We start from the raw sequence: 19,674 nt of genomic DNA, 5'->3' as shown, positions 1-19,674 counted from the left end.
AACGATATTAACCTGAAAGCAATTGTGGATGCTATTCTTAGTTTAGTAGTGAAATACATAACTGATTGAATATTATTTGTGTGACGCATATAAATGAATATAACTTTTTGAATGTTGTAAGGGAAAACAACAAATTGTTGAATGTGAAACTGTCGGAAGATATACATGATTATGCTGATTTCATGGTAAGATGTACCCTATCTGATTCAGTGTGTGTGGAAAGCAGATTCAGATGTGACTGAGCATAAGGATAAGACGAGATCACATTTTGAAGGGAGTGCTAACGGAATTGGGAAGAAGTTCGAGAAAGAAAATTTGTGGCTAAAAAATGAAGTTAATCGTGGCATACACCCTCTTTCTCAAAGAATGATGAAGACATTCTCCCGTGTAACTTGGAGATGAATGCTTACCTTCACCAAGGAAATTTATGTGACCATTTGCCTGGATCACACTGCAACATATGAAAGAAAGGCGATCACTTACTCTTGTTCGAAGGCTTCGAACATTCATCACATCAGAAGTTGCAGGACAACGACATTTTACCCGCAACCTCTGTGAAATGCGGGGACATATGTTATTACTTCACCAACTTCCGGGGAGCCAGCATGGAGCTGCAAACCAATGGCTGTGCCTTTTCACAACAGCTGTGCGCGATTCTGCGGGCCACTCCTGGTATGGACCATGGATGACCTGAACACCATGGTCCCAACATCATTGTGGATGCATCCGGCATCCCTGTTCCACATCTTGCTGGCCAATCAACGTCACACCAATACTTGCTGCCCACTCACAATGAGGGAGGAGGCAAGTCGACTACAACTGGGTGAAGGCCTTGTTCAGGAATTACAATGGTTTACAGAAAAAAGTGGCAAGAATGCTACAAGGAGAGCAGGGTCAGTCTATGACTCCGCAATGTTACCACAACAGCGAAATCCTACACGAAGTAGTGCAGGAGCTATGAAGACATTAGGAGAAAATGTTTCATACCTGAATTCAAACACAAGTGATCAGCCCTTCCTTTCAAACAAAGTCAACATTTGTGTGGAGGCAAACGTTTTTGCCAGATGGTGCAGATGCTTTACAAAACTTGAAAATGAAGTGAAATTGTTGTATCTTGGTGATGGTGAAGTGTTGTTTTGAAAATATATTTGTGATGCAAATGCAATAGATTGAACAATATGGAAGGAGTCAATGACCAACGAAATGTTTTGTGATTCTTGCAGGATGACGGTGTATGCCTAAGGGAATTTGATTACCAAAGTTATGATTATTTACTTATACTCGTAATGATGTTTACTTGCAGTGATTGATTATTTACTTATACTTGTAATGATGTTTACTTGTAGTGATTGACTGTTTACTTATATTGATGTTTAGATTAATGGTTAATATAAACAAAAACAAAAAGATGAGCGAATTGTGGAAGTGTAACTCAGTGTAACTTATTGATTGGCACTGGTAACTTATTGATTAAAAAGACTGGTAACGATTTCGTAAATGGATGCCAAGAATGTGCACGCACATGGTAATCTCTTGTCCACCTGGTCACAGCCCCTGGCTGGAGCACCCCCCTATCGTTTGGTAAACGGAACTCGCAGCAGGAGGGGAGCGAGCTGATGCCAGGACTTGGTGCATGCATGACCTCGGGGCATTAGCGGAGAAAGGATTAACATTCAGCGGACAGGGGATTAACTCCAGTTTGTCCATATAAACCAGAGCAAACGTTGAGTCAAGGAGACTTGCCACGATAACTCCTGCTCGACGGAGCGAACGAGCGCCCATCATCAGACCCTCTGCCCGACGGGAGTGGCGGAGGAACATCGGCCGAACGAGAAGGACCATGCGAAAAGAGTTAACCTGGTCCATTGAATTAAGCGGTATTATTTGGTAATGGAATGAAGTGAATAACCAGTTAATAAACCAGACCTTTTGTAAAACCTGTGTCCGGTCATTGGAGTCTTGAGTCTCCCACACTACTTCCCCTACACCACCATCTCTTATCTTCCCCCATCCTAAACCTTGATCTTTTCTACCCCCGCTAATTCACCCCAAATCCACTTTTTTGAAATACCAACTTCTTTCCTAGAAGTCCTAGCAGTGTCCATGTGTTTTATAGCTCTCCCACCCCACCCGCCCCCTTTCCCGTGCCTCCTCCCCCCCAGACCTCTCCCTCCCACAGATCTCCCGATGTCACTGTTCTCTGCTGTTGTGATAATTTCTGCTTGCTACTAGAATCGATCGGCATGTCTCTCTCTCTATTTAAACGATCTGAGTTTTATTCATTTTTATGAATCTGCAAATTGTGCTTCCCTCTCTCTCTCCATCTTGTCTCCTGCTCCCTTTATTGTATGTTTTGTGTGTCCGTTTTTTTTTTGTTTTTTTTTTGTGATTAATGTTAGCTCTTACACGAGCCTAGATGTTGTATACAAAAAAAAAACTTTCATAAAAATCCAGAAGTTTAGCGCTGTCTTATATACCTCACCCGTATAAACTATAATAAGATGACGTTGAGTGGCAGTTTATGAGATGGAGGTTTTGTTGATCACCTTAGAATGCAAAATCAATCAGTATCTTCTTCACCCCGAATCTATCACATGCCATGCTCTCTCATGCTATATATCGATATATGGCATGGTTTTGGAAGTATTGTGAAGGTCATTTGTGTTGTAGTGTTGAAGTATATAATTCATTTTAAATAGAGTTTTAAAGAGGTTTAAAGGCGTATAATAAATAAATAAATTCCAGGTTTTTTCCAGTGTCTATCACATCACCCTACAGTGCTTTCAGAAAGTATGAACACCCCTTGATTTTTTTCACATTTTGTTGTGTTACAGCCTGAATTTAAAATGGATTTAATTGAGATATTTTGTCACTGATCTACACATAATACCTCATAGTGTCAAAGTGGAAAAAATAATTGAAAATGAAATGCAGAAATATCTAATTTACATAGCTTTTCAGCCCCCTGAGTGAATACTTTGTAAAAGCGCCTTTGGCAGTGATTACAGCTTCGAGTCGTCTTGCGTATGTGTATCTGGATCAGCATTGCACATCTGGATTTGGAGAGTTTCTCCCATGCTCCCTTGCAGATTTGCTCAAGCTCTGTCAAGTTGGATGGGGAGTGTGAGTGAACAGCAATCTTCAGGTCTTTCCATAGATTCTCAATGGGATTCAGGTCTGGGCTTTGGCTGGGCCAATCAAGGACTTTCACTTTCTTGTTCTGAAACCATTCCAGTGTTGATTTAGCTCTATGCTTGGGGTCATTGTTCTGTTGGAACGTAAATCTTTGCTGCAGTCTAAGGTCTTTTTCACTCTGAAGCAGGTTCTCTTCAAGGAATTGCCTGTATCTGCCTCAAATCATTTTTCCCTCTAGCCTTACAAGTCTCACAGTCCCTGCCACTGAAAAGCATCCCCATAACATGATGCTGCCACCACCATGCTTCACGGTAGGGATAGTGTTAGATGGGTGATGAGGTGTGCCCAATTTTCGACAGACGTAGTGCTTTGCATTCATTACATGAACCAATTACTTAACCCCATTTTTCACTTTGCATGTGCGAGGTAATTAGAGAGTTCATAACACGTTACCCTAAGCAGTGTTCAAGTGTACACTGCAATTTAAATAAATTATGATTTTAAAGATCGTTTAAAAACATTCCAGAAGTTTAGCGCTACTGAAGCAGTCCTTATGCTTCCCTTATGCTTACACCACCCTTATGAAACACCGTATTTAACACGTCCAAGTACAACTATCAGGGATGCCTCTTCACGGTGGTTGGCCCCCCTCCCAAAGCAAGTAGGGAGCTAAATCTTCCACATTCTTCCCTGCTGCCCGGATTCGTCAGGGCAACGTGGTCACAGTCAGAGTGCCGATCGCTCCCTATGGACTGGCCCTTTCCCTCTTGTCTCTGTCCCTTTCTCTGTCCCTGTCTCTGCCTCTGTCTCTGTCTCTCTCTACCTCCCTCCCTCAACCTCTAACCCTATCATGGCCCTGACTTCGTGAAGGTGGCGGTACACCATTCTGGATCCTGGATGCGGGGGATCCCTGGGTGGCTTCTTTGAGATTGATTGGCTGTCTCAGTGCTGTGGGCTTGTTTCAGAACTGTCCAAGGCTATACAACAACAACAACAACAACATGTCCAAGTACTAGTGGCTGGAAGGGGATTTTTGAAACTGCAAAGAACGCAATTTGTGTTCTACAGTGTTGAAGTATATAATTAAATTGAAATAAAATAAAGATTGTCAAAGTTGTATAAATAAATGAATTCCGGAATTTACCGCCGTTGACGCATTTACCTCCATTACACCACCCTATCTAACATGTTACATCGTGCTTGTTATGCGCATATGTGATCGGGACAAATTCAGAGCCAAAGTACTCTAAAACGGCAGCTTTGTCTTGCGATTCATGTTACCATTTGTAGTCAAAATATAACATTCAATTCAAATAAGTTGTTACTCGGTCATCATAAAATAACATTTGTAGACAGACAGACGAACAGACGGACATTAACCAATTGCTTAACCCCACTTTTCGCTTCGCTCGAGCAGGCTAATGACATATTAGTGCCAAAAAAAAAAAATTAAATGGAAATGGTCTGAACACCTGCCAAGAGGAAAAGACAACTGATAGACAACAATAATTACAAACTGGTAACCTAGAGATGTACCATATTCTGTACCTTTACAGAAACGGTGGTGGAGTTAATATAAAATGGAGAGGGAGGTGAAATGGGAAAATTCACTGACGTAAAATGGCTGAGAATTGCAGAGAACAGAAAAGAATGGAGCAAGTTGACAGAAGCCTTTGTCTCGCAGTGGATTGAAATAGACTTATCAAGTGAAGCCGTAATTATTTGCATAAGTGCCAAACGAAGCAAGTTTTTTTTTTTTTTTTGTATCTTGTTCATAAAAAAAAATGGACATGGACATAATTACCTCCGCCACCAAAGGTGGATAGAGGTTATGTTTTCACCCCTGTCTGTTTGTCTGTCTGTTTGTTTTTGAACAAAATATCTCGAAAAGTTGTGGACGGATTCAGACGAAAATTGGTGGACGGGTTGGGTGTCTGACAGGGACGATTCGATTCGATTTTGGTGAATATCTGAATATGGATTCGGATATGAGAATTATTTAATTGTATGTGTTTCTTCACCATTGGGAGATGGGGCCAAAAACTATACATAATAGGATATCTCAAAAAGTTGTGGACGGATTTGGACGAAACTTGGTGGACAGGTTGTGTGTGTGACTAGGATGAATCGATTCGATTTTGGTGAAGATCTGAATATGGATTCGGATATCGGAATTATTTAATTTTTAAGTGATTCTTCAACTTTGAGTGATATGGCCAACCAGGCGGAGGTATGCTCTCTACTGAGTGCCGTTATAATTTCACCTGCTTCACCCAAAACTCAATGTGGGGAGGGGACGGAGGGGATAAGCGGAAAAGGGGGGTGGATAAAATAAAATGCTGAATTGTACTGGAATGAATCGGTCCAGGCCAGTTGACCATTGCAAGAGATCAGTAATGATAAGAAAAAAATGGAATACGTGCGGTTGAGATTACTGCAGATATGGTTTGTCACAGGGGGGCACAGGTAGCCCGAGGCACACATAAAGAGGCACAGAAGATGAAACGTGCAAATTATGGGGTAAAACTAAAAAATGAAAGAGCCAGTAACAGCCAGAGAGAATTGCCCAGAGAGGTGCCGCATGCCAGGAGTGAAAGCTTGACGGTTTTAGTACCTGGGCTGGATGCTTCGTGCTGACAGGACGTACGTGATACTTGTAGTAACAAAGTTCACAACTCCATGAGCCACGTTCGCTGATCCAGGTAAGGAGGCAGGGTTGGTGTGTCCAGCGTACAGAGCCATTACAGCGGCAGGGATTCAGCAGCTCTTCCTGAGTGAAGAAATGGGGTGAGAGAGGTGACTCGGAAAGCTCCATATTGCATATATAACACCAGTGAAGAATAGATTGGAAAGAAACAGGAAAAGAAAAATCATACATCATTGGTGAGGTGAAGACATACAATTTCCTACGGAATTGTTTTTGCTGTAAATATAATTATTGTACTTGCGGGGTATCCTGACACAAATTGTGTAAGCAACAACAGACCATGCTCCGTATGTAGGTACATAATAAATAGAAGCTTTATAATTACAGGCAAACATCACCGACCTCTTGCGAGATATCAATTTAGCTTTATTTATTTATTTTGTGGCCGCGTTTACCGTTTTTACGTAAATGTTCATTGAGATTTATATTTAACAGTTTACAGTTATATAAATTACAATTTTCAAATGCTAGATCAATTCGGATTTTTTAAAATTTATTTATTACCTCCAAGGACCTAGATCTACTCTAGCTGCTAGATCAATTTAGTCATTTATTTATTTATTTCTATAAATCTATACTATTATTCTATCAGATCTATTACTAGCTGCTAGATCAATTTGCTCATTTATTTATTTATTTTTATTTATATATTTAATTTTATTTATTTAGTTTTTTACTGTCTGTCTGTTTGTCTGTCCGTTTGTCCATTTGTGAACAAGATATCTCAAAAGGTTGTGGACGGATTCGGACGAAATTTGGCAGAGATGTAGCATGTGTGACAAGGACGAAATGATTAGAATTTGGCGAAGAATCGGTTCCGAATCCGGCTACTAGAATTTTTAAGTGATTCTTCACCATTGGGAGATTTTTTTTTTTGTATACAGGATCGAGGCTCATGAAAGAGCCAACATTTATCACACAAAAATCAAACAGACAAACAAAACATATAATAAGGGCAGCAGTAGACAAGATGGGGAGAGAAGGGGAAGCACAAACACAACATTTGAGAGCAGGGACATCGGGAGATCTGTAAGAGGGAGAGGGCTTGGGGGGAAGGCGTGGGAAGGGGGGGGGGGCATGGGAGAAGTATAAAACACAAGGACACTGCAAGGACTTCCAGGAAAGAAGATGGTATTTCAAAAAAGTGGATCTGGCATGAAATTAGCGGGGGTCGAAAAGATCAAGGTTTTGGATGGGGGAAGATAAGAGATGGTGGTGAACAGCTGTTTTAAAGACCTGGAGGGAGGAGTGGGATTGAAGAGAGTGAGGGAGTTTGTTCCAGTGGTGGGAAAAAAGAGGAATGAAAGAGTGAAGGTGAGCAGAGAGTCCTGATTTTGGCAGTTTAACCATAAGAGGTTGCAGGCAGATCTTGTGCGACCTGTAGGAATATTTGGGGGACAGAGCCCAGAGACAGCTGGGGGAGCAAGGCCGGACAGGAGTCGGTAGAAGACAGAAAGACCACCAACCTGCCTGCGGTGAGTAAGTGAAAGGCCCTCGGAGTTATCTTCATTGCGGGAGATTCCAATGATTCTGAAAGCTTTGGTTTCAACAGCGTGAAACCGAGCTAGGTGTGAGGCAGGAGCACCGGCCCAGAGTAGAGAACAGTACTCCATTGAGCTGTGGATGAAAGCCTTGTATGTGGTGAGGAGCTCAGGTGTGCCAAGGAAGGACTTCGCATGACGGAGGATGCCCAGTCGGCGACTGGCTTTGGAGGCCAGATTGGAAATGTGGTTTTCCCAGGAAAGATCATGGCAGATAGTGAGACCCAAAAGCTTGAGTGACAGAACTTCTTGGAGAGGATTGTTCAGAAAGTAGATGGGGGGGTTTTCCAGATGATCTTTTCGGAGAGACATAGTAAGAGTGTGGCATTTGTCAGGATTGAAAGACATGTTCCACTTGTTTGACAAGTCTGTGATTTTGTCCAGGTCTGCAGAGAGTGACAAGGCTGCAGACAGCTGATCTGAGGGATGAGGAATGGAGCGGCAGAGAGTGGAGTCATCAGCAAAGAGGTAGAGAGGATTTTCAAGAGAGTCGGAGAGATCATTGATGAAGACCAGAAAAATCATAGGGCCCAGAACACTGCCTTGGGGAACTCCAGCCTGAACAGGAAGGGGCGATGAGAGAAACCCATTCAGGGCCACACGTTGACTATGACTAGAGAGGAAGTCCGCAAGCCATGCGTGGAGATTTCCCTGGATACCATAGGAGGAGAGTTTGGTGAACAGAGCGGGGTGCCAGACCATATCGAAGGCACGTGATATGTCAAGGGAGACAGCTCTTATTTCCTGTTTGGCATTGAGGACCTCCATCCATTGTTGAGACAGCAGAAGCAGCATGTCCAGAGTAAAGAGACCTGGTCTGAAACCAAATTGATGGTCAGAGATTAAGCCATTGGAGAAGACGAAAGATTTGATATCTGAAGAAATGATGGATTCCATGACTTTGCTGATAATTGGGAGAAGGCTGATTGGTCTGTAGTTGCAAGGATCTGTTTTTGCACCTTTTTGTGTAAAACGGTGATGTGGCTGATTTACAAGCTGATGACAGATGACCTTGAGCAAAAGGGAGGGTGAAGAGAAGAGAGAGAGGGAGTGAAAGAGCGGCAGAGCAGGATTTTAGGACCCGTGGGCTGATGCCGTCAGGTCCAGTTGCTGAATCAGAGTAGAGGGTTGACAGAAACTTCTCCACCTTATCAGGAGAAAAGGACACAGAGTCCAGGAGCAGCTGGGGACGACTGGGTAAGGTGGGTACAGAGAGGGATGGGTTTGGGACAGAAGATTTAGAGGCAAACAAAGAGTTGAGGCATTCAGCTTTTTCACGAGCGGAGTCAGCTGTGTAGCCGTTTGAGGTAAGGGAGGGGATGGAGGGGGAACAAACACCAGAAACAGATTTGACCAGATGCCACCAGGATTTGGAAGAGGGAGACAGGTTTGAGAGTTCCTTCTTGAGAGAGGAGAGATATTGTTTCCTGGCTCTCCTGAGGGTGGACACACACTTGTTTCGGGCTTTGTGAAAGGAAATGAGATTTCCTTCCGTTGGATTTGCTTTCTAGGAGGCGAAGGCAAGTTGTTTCTGGGCAATAGCCTCACCACAATATTCCAATATTCCATGAACCATGGACGGGAGGAAGGGTATGACAACTGAAGACGAGATGGGATAAATCTGTGCATGAGAGAGAGCAATTTACTTTGGAAGAATTCCCAGGATGAGTTAATGTCAGAGGCAGTCGAGATGGGAGACCAGTCCAGATGATTGATGGCTGCTTGAAGACCGTGCATGTTGGCCTGAGTGAAATGGCAGACTCGTCGACGCCGAGGAAGCTCTCTGAGAATAGTCAGAGAGATGTCTACTTTAACAAGCACATGATCAGATGAGCTGATTGGAGCAGAAGAAGAGCAGCAGACATTTGTAGCAAAGTTTGTCATAACCAAGTCCAGAAGAGAAGATGCTCCATTGACTGAGATCCAGGTCGGGAAATTGACAGATTGTGTCAGTCCCAGTGAGTTGCAGAAGTCCTTTGCTGAGGAGCCATGGCTGGTGAGAGAGGTACCCACACCCAGCCAACTGGCATGGTGACAATTGAAATCACCACATATGAGGAAGAGAGAGATGGGATGAGTAGGTAGAAGTTGGTCCATATCATCAGACAGCGAAATGTAGATGGAGTCATCACTGTTTGGTGGACGGTACAACACATATATGAACAAAAGGTGGGAGCGAAGGGGAAGCCATAACCAGAGGTACTCCAAGGGGTGAGGTGGAGAGAGGGCAGTGCAGGGAGAGTGAGGAAGCCAGTTTTTGATAAAGATAGCAACCCCACCTCCAGGACGAGGCTCAGGTATATCATACCGGAGGAGGGAGTAACCCGGGGGAGATATTAAGGAATCAGAGACATCCTGAGGGAGGAAAGTTTCTGTTAAGCAGATCAAGTCTGCTTTGTCAGAAGCAACTTGTATGGAGAGATCAGTCAAGTTTGAGGGAAGGCCCCGGATGTTTGAGGTCTAAAACCAACATATAGCAGGATATCTCAAAAAGTTATGGATGGATTTGAACGAAACTTGGTGGAGAGCTTGTGTGTTAGAAGGATGAATCGATTCAATTTTGGTGAAGATCCGGATCCGACTAGTATAATTTTTTAAGTGATTCTTCACCATTGGGAGATAGGGCCAAAAACTATATATAGCAGGATATCACAAAAATTTGGAGACGGATTTGGACGAAACTTGGTGAACCGGTTGGGTGTGTGAAAAGGACTAATAGTTTCGATTTGGGTGAAGATCTGAATGTGGATTCGGCTACGATAATTATTTAGTTTTTAAGTGATTCTTCATCATTGAGAGATCGGGTGAAAAGCGATATATAACATGATATTTAAAAAAACGTTATGGACGAGTTATGAATAAACTTGGTGGATGTGTTGGGTAGGTGACAAGTACAAGCCAATTAGAGTTTGGTTCAGATCCGAATCCAGATCCCGCCTATCAGTGGGATACAAAACATAAACTGTTCACCAGGCAGAGGTATGCTCTGTACTGAGTGCCGTTCTCGTGTTTACGTTTGCGTTTACAGTTTTTTTAACATAAATTTTCATTTACGGACGCTTTCCTATGGTTCTGGAATTTTTCCCGGTGTACCGGCCGCGATGTCCATTGGCACGCCAAATTTCAGCTTTCTACAACACCCGGAAAGTACCAAAATTTAATATCAGTCAGTCAGTGGTTAGAAAGAGCCATATATATGTATGTATGTACGTATGTGTGTGTATATATATATATATATATATATATATATATATATATATATATATAAATATAAATATATATATATATATATATATATATATATATATATATATATATATATATATATATATATATACTAGTGGGGTCACCCGTGGGAATCCCACGGGCATGGACGTGTGACATTTCGACATATTGAATTAGATGCTGCACCTGCACATGCAGTTGCACAATAACACACACACACACACACACACACACACACACACACACACACACACACACACACACACACACACACACATATATATGTACATATATATATATATACATATATATATATATATATATATATATATATATATATATGAAAAAATAAAGATTAAAAATAAAAAGGTGTTGGAATTCTGCTTAACACCATTTTGTCCGCCCATTCAGAAAGTTGATCAGACTCGGTAGTGTGATGTTTAGAGCACTAGCTCTGAATTAGGGAGGTCCGTGGTTGGAACCCCGGCCGAGTCATACCAAAAAGTTTTAAAATGGCCGTGCTGCTTCCTTGCTTGATGCTCAGGATTTAAAAAAGGATTGAACACATACAAACAACCACAAATTGGCAACCATTGTGCAGGCGTCATGCTTGTCACACAAAATCGACAAAAGCAAACCCGAATGTTCATTTTGCGAAATGCTTAATATGAAATGTCAACATTATTTCCAAAACTTGCACTGAAAATATAATTAAAGGAATAATACATCCGTGGGTTGCTGACAGACAGATAATTTTACTTTTCGATAATGCTTGAAAGCAGTAAACTATAGTATTAGTATAAGGTGAATACAAAGGAATGGGGGAAGGAAACAACACAACAGGCACAGGAAGTAGGTTCCACAGAAAAGAAGATATAGGAATTAAGAAATGGAAGAGAGGGAAACAACTTAAAATCGGGAGGGTTAACAGGTGTGGGGTTGAGGAAGAACATGTGCAGCAGGTGGAGAACAGAGATGAGAGGAGAGCAGCTGGAGGACAGGGAGATGAAAGGAGAGGACAGCAGTTGGAACAGAGATGAGAGGAGAGCAGCTGGAGGTGCTAAGTCACAAGTGAGGTGATAGGAAAGCGGGACTCCAACAACCTTCGTACCATGAGTGAGAAGCACTGGAGGTCTCCTGCGGAAATATGCCATGGCACAGAGGGGAGCGAGAGGGGAGGCAGCTACCCCAAACCACAGTTGGAACGGAGACTTCACGATGTGTTCTTTGAAGGCCGAATAAACGGTAATGAGTTATGAGCGGATTGGAAAGAACTAGCTCTGTGGAGAATACTGTTAGGGATAGAGATGATGGCATGGTCGTGATCCATACAGATGGTGGCACGGCCGTGATCCATACAGATGGTGGCACGGCCGTGATCCATACAGATGGTGGCACGGCTGTGATCCACACAGATGGTGGCACGGCCGTGATCCGCAGAGATGGTGGCATGGCCATGCTCCCCAGAGATGGTGGCACGGCCATGATCCAAAGAGATGATGGCACGGACGGGATCCCCAGAGATGATGGCACAGCCATGCTCCCCAGAGATGATGGCACAGCCATGCTCCCCAGAGATGATGGCACAGCCATGTTCCCCAGAGATGATGGCACAGCCATGCTCCCCAGAGATGATGGCACAGCCATGCTCCCCAGAGATGATGGCACGGCCATGATCCATAGACATGATGGCATGGCCATGCTCCCCAGAGATGATGGCACGGCCATGATCCATAGAGATGATGGCACGGCCATGATCCATAGAGATGATGGCACGGCCATGATCCATAGACATGATGGCATGGCCATGCTCCCCAGAGATGATGGCACGGCCATGCTCCATAGAGATGATGGCACGGCCGTGATCCATAGAGATGATGGAACAGCCATGCTCCCCAGAGATGATGGCATGGCCATGCTCCCCAGATATGATGGTACGCCATGATCCATAGAGATGATGGCACGGCCATGATCCGTAGAGATGATGGCACGGCCATGCTCCCCAGAGATGATGGCACGGCCATGCTCCCCAGAGATGATGGCACGGCCATGCTCCCCAGAGATGATGGCACGGCCATGCTCCCCAGAGATGATGGCACGGCCATGCTCCCCAGAGATGATGGCACGGCCATGCTCCCCAGAGATGATGGCACAACCATGCTCCCTAAAGATGATGGCACGGCCATGCTCCACAGAGATGATCGATGGCCCGGCCGTGATCCATAGAGATGATGGCACGGCCATGCTCCCTAGAGATGATGGCACAGTCATGGTCCCTGGCGATGATTGTACCAGCAGCGACATGCTGTATAAGTGCATAAGACAGAAGAAAAAAATTCACAAATTCTCGAAGTATGAAGAATAAGATAGAGGTATTAGAGAGAACAGTACACATACTGTACATGCATTGGAACTCATCTTCCTGATGTTATGCCACACTGCCAGAGCATTCTCTGTGGTTATAAAAGTGAGTCTAAATTTGGAATCCCATCTTTAAATTCTTCATGGAATAAGAAATAATCAAACAATAAAAACCTTTCACTTATAATTTTACAACCTCACGTGCATATTCTGCTTATGTTAGACCTATAAGCTTTCGCGTACCTTTGTGCTATCCTGCCAGCAAATGTTAGAATTCTACCAAAAATGAATCCTCTACCAAGGTCATATAAAAAGTGTCATGTAAAATATGCATTAAAACGATCATACCCCTGCACCCCCCCCCCCCGAACCCCCCACTCCCTCTCCACCCACCCCCGCTTCTTCTTCACAAGCTTTGACCTCAACATGAAGCATAAACCCTTTAAATTAGCTTCGTGTAATTACAAAGTGAAAATTTAAAGGTTAATGTGCATTAAGACTGTTGATGCATGTTAATATTTGAACCTTTCCCTTAAATGCAGGCAAACCTCAGTGATACAAAAATAACCCCTGAATCACCTACCTGCCCAATCAGGAGTACCTTTCACCCACAGATGATGATCATCAGCCTATTTTCAGTCAACTGCAGGATGAAGACCTCTCTCAATTCACGTTGGGGATGAGGGGAGGGTATAGCAGCAATACTCGCTATGCTAGCCAAGTTCGGGTCGCTGAGAGAGTCTGGGCAGAAATTTTGTAATTTGGTCAGGGTGCCGGCGATAACTTGCCTACCATTCACAAAAGGCACCGCAGGATCACTTGCGTCCACCAACAACCAATGCTGGCAGACGGGTACCCTGGATGAGCATCCTTCAAATGAACGATGCACACACACACACACTGACACGTCTCCCAGCCTACGGAATACCAGGACGACAGTTCATAGCTGGGTCCATTATGAATACATTACATTAAGGATGTTGTGTGAATGCTATGAATACATAGAGCTGGAATAAATTAATTTGGTGAATGGGTTGGGCTTTAAAAAGAACAAGTACAAAAAGTTTTAATTTAAACAAAAGCCGCGTCGATGTTACACAATGCCTAGATGCAGCTGTGCCTATAACGTCGATGTTATAGGCACAGGACATTCCTATTGATTCGATTACTTGATGTTATTTTTTGTGCAAAGTGAAAATATATCTCGGCAATTTCCCGTGTGTGGCGACGAATTTTAAATATATCTCGGCATTTTCCCGTCTGTTATTTCAGGCGGTGTATGACTGACCATGCCGCGATGTAACAAAAAAAAAATCTCGGCAATTTCCCGTGTGTGGCGACACGTGAACGAAGCTATGCTCCTCTCTCCACATTATTGTGACGACGTATAAATTAAATATTTCATCGTGACGATTGTCATCAAATGGACGAATTTTTAATATATCTCGGCATTTTCCCGTCTGTTATTTTGGGCGGTGTATGACTGACCATGGTGCGATTTAAACAAAATATATATATCTCGGCATTTTCCCATCTGTTATTTCGGGCGGTGTATGACTGAGCATGCCGCGATTTAAACAAAATATATATATCTCGGCATTTTCCCATCTGTTATTTCGGGCGGTGTATGACTGAGCATGCCGCGATTTAAACAAAATATATATATCTCGGCATTTTCCCGTCTGTTATTTCGGGCGGTGTATGACTGACCATGCCGCGATTTAAAAAATATATATCTCAATGGACTTGAAGTTACAGGCCTTTGAGAATTCATTTCGTTCTATAAAGGGCAACTTTCATCGGATTTTCTTCCCGTTTTTTTTCAACCGAGTCTAAAACTATGTTAGCGACTGTGAAAAATGAAATGATATATCGAATTTGATTTGAAATAAAACTGTGTGAGAGAGGAAGACACCACGGGCCTACAAAACAGGCCTCAAAGCTATGCGAGTTAATAAAATGGTGGATATTTGTTTATATGAGGCCTCTCCCAGAATGGGTGGAGCTATGGTTCCCAGAATGGGTGGAGCTTTGAGGTTTTGTCTTCTCTGCAAGAACAAGAAGAAGAAGAAGAAAAAGAAGAACAAGAAGAACAACAACAACAGCAGAGCGCACTCTATGAGCAGCGTCTGCGACGCGGCTAAAAAATGCAACGCAACTTGCACAGTAGCTTTCCAAATACCACAATTGATACTTATAAATCGAAATAAATACGGAAAATATTGGACATTTTCAGGGAAGATTCTGCAAACGAAATGGCCTCAAATGACTAATATGGCTTCAAAGAATAAAGAGGTAACGGGGTGACGCAAAGCTGCAAGAACGAATGAGAGGCAGGAAATAAAGGCAAAGAGGTAAAATCTGGGGACAATAGCACTAGATAAAGTTTTGTTGAACTGGTTCAGAAGATATTTTGCAAAACCGAAACATTTTCTGACTTGCATTCTCTAATAATTTCCTGCTCCATGATACAACAAGATGGTATTCTTACCCTGCGCAGTCAACTTATTGCGAGCCAACTCTTCTGTTTTTGAACATCTTTTTTCTTGGAACCAATATGGCTGCCAGACCACGTGAGCGATGACATCATAAATTTATATTCTCTAATATAATTGTTGCATAGATCATGCTCAATACATTTCAAACTGATCAGACTCAGTGTTATCCCTGTCGAATTATGACGTCATAATTATGGCACCAATGACGTCATCGTTAACAACACCTATTCCCCATGTGGAGTTCTTTACAATGAGCCATGTTTCAATTTTTTCCATGCAGCTGTTTTGGAGATATAGTGGTGCAACATTTTTCGGTTTTTCCAAGATGGTGCCTGTACCACATGACCTATGACGTCATGATTATCATTAAAATATTCTGAAGGATGAGGCGCTCCTATGGTGAAAATTTCGTGCCAATCAGACCAACAGTTGCTCAAATTTTTAAAATAATGATCGGATGGATAAGTGTTGTATTTGTCGAATTATGACGTCATAACGAAGGCACCAATGACATCATCATTAACATATCTTATTCCCCATGGGGAGTACTTGACAATGAGCCAGGTCTCAATTTTTTCCATGGAGCGGTTTCAGAGATATAGAGGTGCGATGTTTTTCCAAGATGGTGCCTGTACCACGTGACCTATGACGTCATAATAATCATTAAAATATTGAACCTAGCAGGAGCTATGGTTCCGGAGGGGGGGGGGGGCTCGTATGGTGAAAATTTCATGTCAATCGGATCAATGGTTGTTGAGAAAATGAATTTTTAAAATGCAAACACGTACAGCACACGGCACACGTACGCACATGAATGCTTAACCTCGCTTTTCGCTTCGCGATCGCAGGGTAAAAATGTGTGCAAGACTTCAGCAAGGCGCAGAGCGACATTTCCTCGGAGTTAGTGATAAAAAAAAAACATCATAGAAGAGCAGGTGGGGGTGGGGGAGCATCTAGGAGGTCTTGATTTTCGATATCACAGGGCAAGTACAACCTCAACTTATTCTGGTCGGAAGCAAAGGAAGGAGCATAAAGAGGTTAGGATGGAAAAGCAACGACAATAGGAGGGGCAGTTAGGACATTTACGAGGAAATATACGAGAAAACCAGGTTAGAGGAATTTGAAGATCGTTGCTGAGCGTTCCATTCATTACCAGCCCATCTCCTTACCATTTGAGCTTTTGTCATCAAATTTTCAACAAATCTTTATTATGAGAATATGGAGAAAATAATTTAAAATTGGGTAAAAATGTGAAAGTTCAAAGTCATAATAATTACTATAAATAGCCCTTATTCGCTTGTCCACAGGGCGTCAAGCACGAGATGGCCCGTTTTTTTTTTTATCACTTCCGTGTCTCTTTATTTATTTACAATTGAACTTCAGTGTGTCTGTCCAGGTGCTAATATTTTTACCAATGGAACTTTTGTCATCAAATCTTGAAAAAACCTTTGTTATGAGAATATGGAGAATACAAATGAATAAAATGTACAGTTTTTTGAACTATAATTTTTGTCAAACTTCGTTTGAGTACGAAGTAGATAAGGACGGGGTTTGCATTTTGAGATGCTGCCTATTTCCAGTTTGATTTCTTTCTTTTTTAATCTGCTACCGACCTGCTATGATCTCGGTGGTGAGCATACATCTCTTGCACCATTTGATTTGATGTACCATACTCTTTACAGAGTGTTGATGCTCCTGAAGGAGTTTCTTGGCAAGCGTTATACTGGATGATTTGCTGTAATCTTCTCAGTGTTGTTTTTCTCTGCTCTATCCTTTTACATGCTGAACGTCAAGCAAGTATGCAGCACGTACCATTATTAAAGTCTTTGGTATGACTCGGCCGTGGTTTGAAGCTCCGACCCCCCAGACTCCGAGTGGATGCTCCAACAATTATACCACTGAGTCTGGTCTTGCACCACTACCGGCCTAATAAATATCTTCATATACCTCGCACCTCCTTCATTTCACTTTTTTTTTTTTGTATACTGAATCGAGGCTCGTGAAAGAGCTAACATTTATTTCACAAACAAATCAACCAGACAAACAAAATATACAAAAAGAGGGAGCGGAAGACAAGATGGGGAGAGAAGGGGAAGCACACAACCACAACATTTGAGAGCAGGGAGAAGTGTGGGAGTGAGAGGGCTTGGGGGCAGGAGGCATGGGAAGGGGAGGGGGGGCCTTTGCTATGCCCTCTAACATCTGCTGTATTTCCCCCAGCGTGTGATTGAATTGATGTGTGTCTGCATGTGTGAGAATGCTTGTATGTGTCTTTCCTGTGTGCACCTGCCCCTTCCAACCCCTCTCTCCCCTCTGCTTTTTCCCCTTGTGTGTGCCTCCATTATCAATGTTTTTATAAATCAATCCTCTCCACCACACCCCACCCCTCCTACCTGCCCATACCTTTTGTAACACAAAACACACACAAACACACCACAGTGATTGTCTTCAAACAATAGATAGCCAGGCATTTTGTTCTTTCTGTGGCAAATTCGTCATTCACCAACCCAATGGATCTGCAGGGTGCATCTCAGTGTGATAAATGATAAAGGAATCATAAAGGCTTGACGTTTAGACCTATTATTACAAGCGTTATATAAGGGGTAGACATTATCAGGGTTGTACCATCTCTTGTACCATCATTTGCACCATCTCTATGGCTCCGACCTCACCCTCTCTGACCACTTAGCCATCACTCTGACCATCAACATCCCCGCCCCAACACCAAGGCATTATCGCACAATCAACTTCCGTAAGCTAAACGCTCTTTCACCGACCTCATTCTCATCCACCCTCTCTGAAAAAATGTCCACTTCTCCCTTCATTGACCTCCACACCCCTTCCGACCTCACTGACTACTACAACCACACTCTCTCCTCCTGCCTTGACCAGCTTGCGCCTGTAAAAACCAAAACAGTTTCTTTCACCCATTCTGCTCCCTGGTTTACCCCTGAACTCCACCTGATGAAAACTCGTGCTCGCCAACTTGAAAGACTCCGCAATAAAACGGGTCTCACAGTTCACTCCCAAGCCTACAAGGACCACATACAACACTACAAAGATGCCCTCTCCCGCGCCCGCTCTGCCTACTACTCTCAAATTATCCACTCTGGCTCCGGAAACCCAAAAGCACTCTTCTCGACAATAAACAAACTCCTCCGCCCCCTGAACACCACCACCCAGTCATTCACAGTAGACAACTGCATCTCCTTCCTCTCTTTCTTCCAACGCAAAATTGACAACATCTACAACAGCTTGACCACCGCCGCACCCGCTCCCCCTCCAACCACCTGCCCCCCCTTGTCCTGCCATCCCCTGTCTCGGTTCTCCCCAATCTCTCCTACTGACCTCTCTGAACTCCTCATAGGAATGAAAACTGCCACCTGCACTCTTGACCCCATCCCCTCCAGCTTTGTCAAAGCCTCCCTCCCTGCTCTCTCTCCACTTATCATTGCAACAATAAACTCCTCCCTGTCTACAGGCATCGTCCCACCTTCCCTCAAAATTGCTGCTGTTACCCCCATTCTAAAAAAACCTGGTCTAAACCCTGACACCCTAAACAACTTCAGACCCATCTCCAACCTACCCTTTCTGTCAAAAGTTTTGGAACGTGCTGTAGCCACTCAACTCAAACATCATCTCTCTGCCAATAACTTGTATGAAACATTCCAATCCGGATTCCGCTCCAACCACAGTACTGAAACTGCTCTCCTCAAAATCACCAACGACCTTCTCCTCTCCTCTGACGCTGGCAACCTCAACATTCTCGTCCTCCTCGACCTCAGCGCTGCCTTTGACACCATCGATCACACTATCCTCCTCACCCGACTTGAATCCACCTTTAACGTCACCGGCACTGCCCTCTCTTGGATTAAATCATACCTCTCTGACAGATGCCAGTTCATCTCCATCAATAACTGCAAATCCCCCACTGCTCCCCTCCCCCAAGGTGTCCCCCAAGGTTCAGTTCTTGGCCCCCTCCTCTTCATCCTTTACCTGTCCCCGCTCGGTCACTTAATCCGCCGTCATGGTCTCCAATTCCACTGCTTCGCCGATGACATCCAGCTTTTCATCTCCACCAAGTCCGTCTCCACCGACACCCACTCTATCCTGACAAACTGCATCACTGAAATAAAATCCTGGCTTCAAATCAACTTCCTCAAGCTTAACTGTGATAAATCTGAAATAATCATCATTGGCCCAAAAA

General features: G+C 43.4%; 1 protein-coding gene across 1 annotated transcript in view; it reads right to left on the bottom strand.

The window, feature by feature from the left end:
* The window catches only part of LOC137430674 (E3 ubiquitin-protein ligase MARCHF9-like), a 308,642-nt gene that overhangs the window by 118,516 nt on the left and 170,452 nt on the right, over nt 1-19,674 (bottom strand). Inside the window, exon 6 of the mRNA XM_078781216.1 lies at nt 5,750-5,905. Within this exon, the coding sequence (XP_078637342.1) occupies nt 5,750-5,905 (156 nt within the window). The remainder of the gene's footprint in view (nt 1-5,749; nt 5,906-19,674) is intronic.

The sequence above is a fragment of the Myxine glutinosa genome, chromosome 7, assembly GCF_964187855.1.
Source record: "Myxine glutinosa chromosome 7, kmMyxGlut1.1, whole genome shotgun sequence".
Classification (NCBI taxonomy): domain Eukaryota; kingdom Metazoa; phylum Chordata; class Myxini; order Myxiniformes; family Myxinidae; genus Myxine; species Myxine glutinosa.
This window is presented reverse-complemented; position numbering and strand designations above follow the sequence as displayed.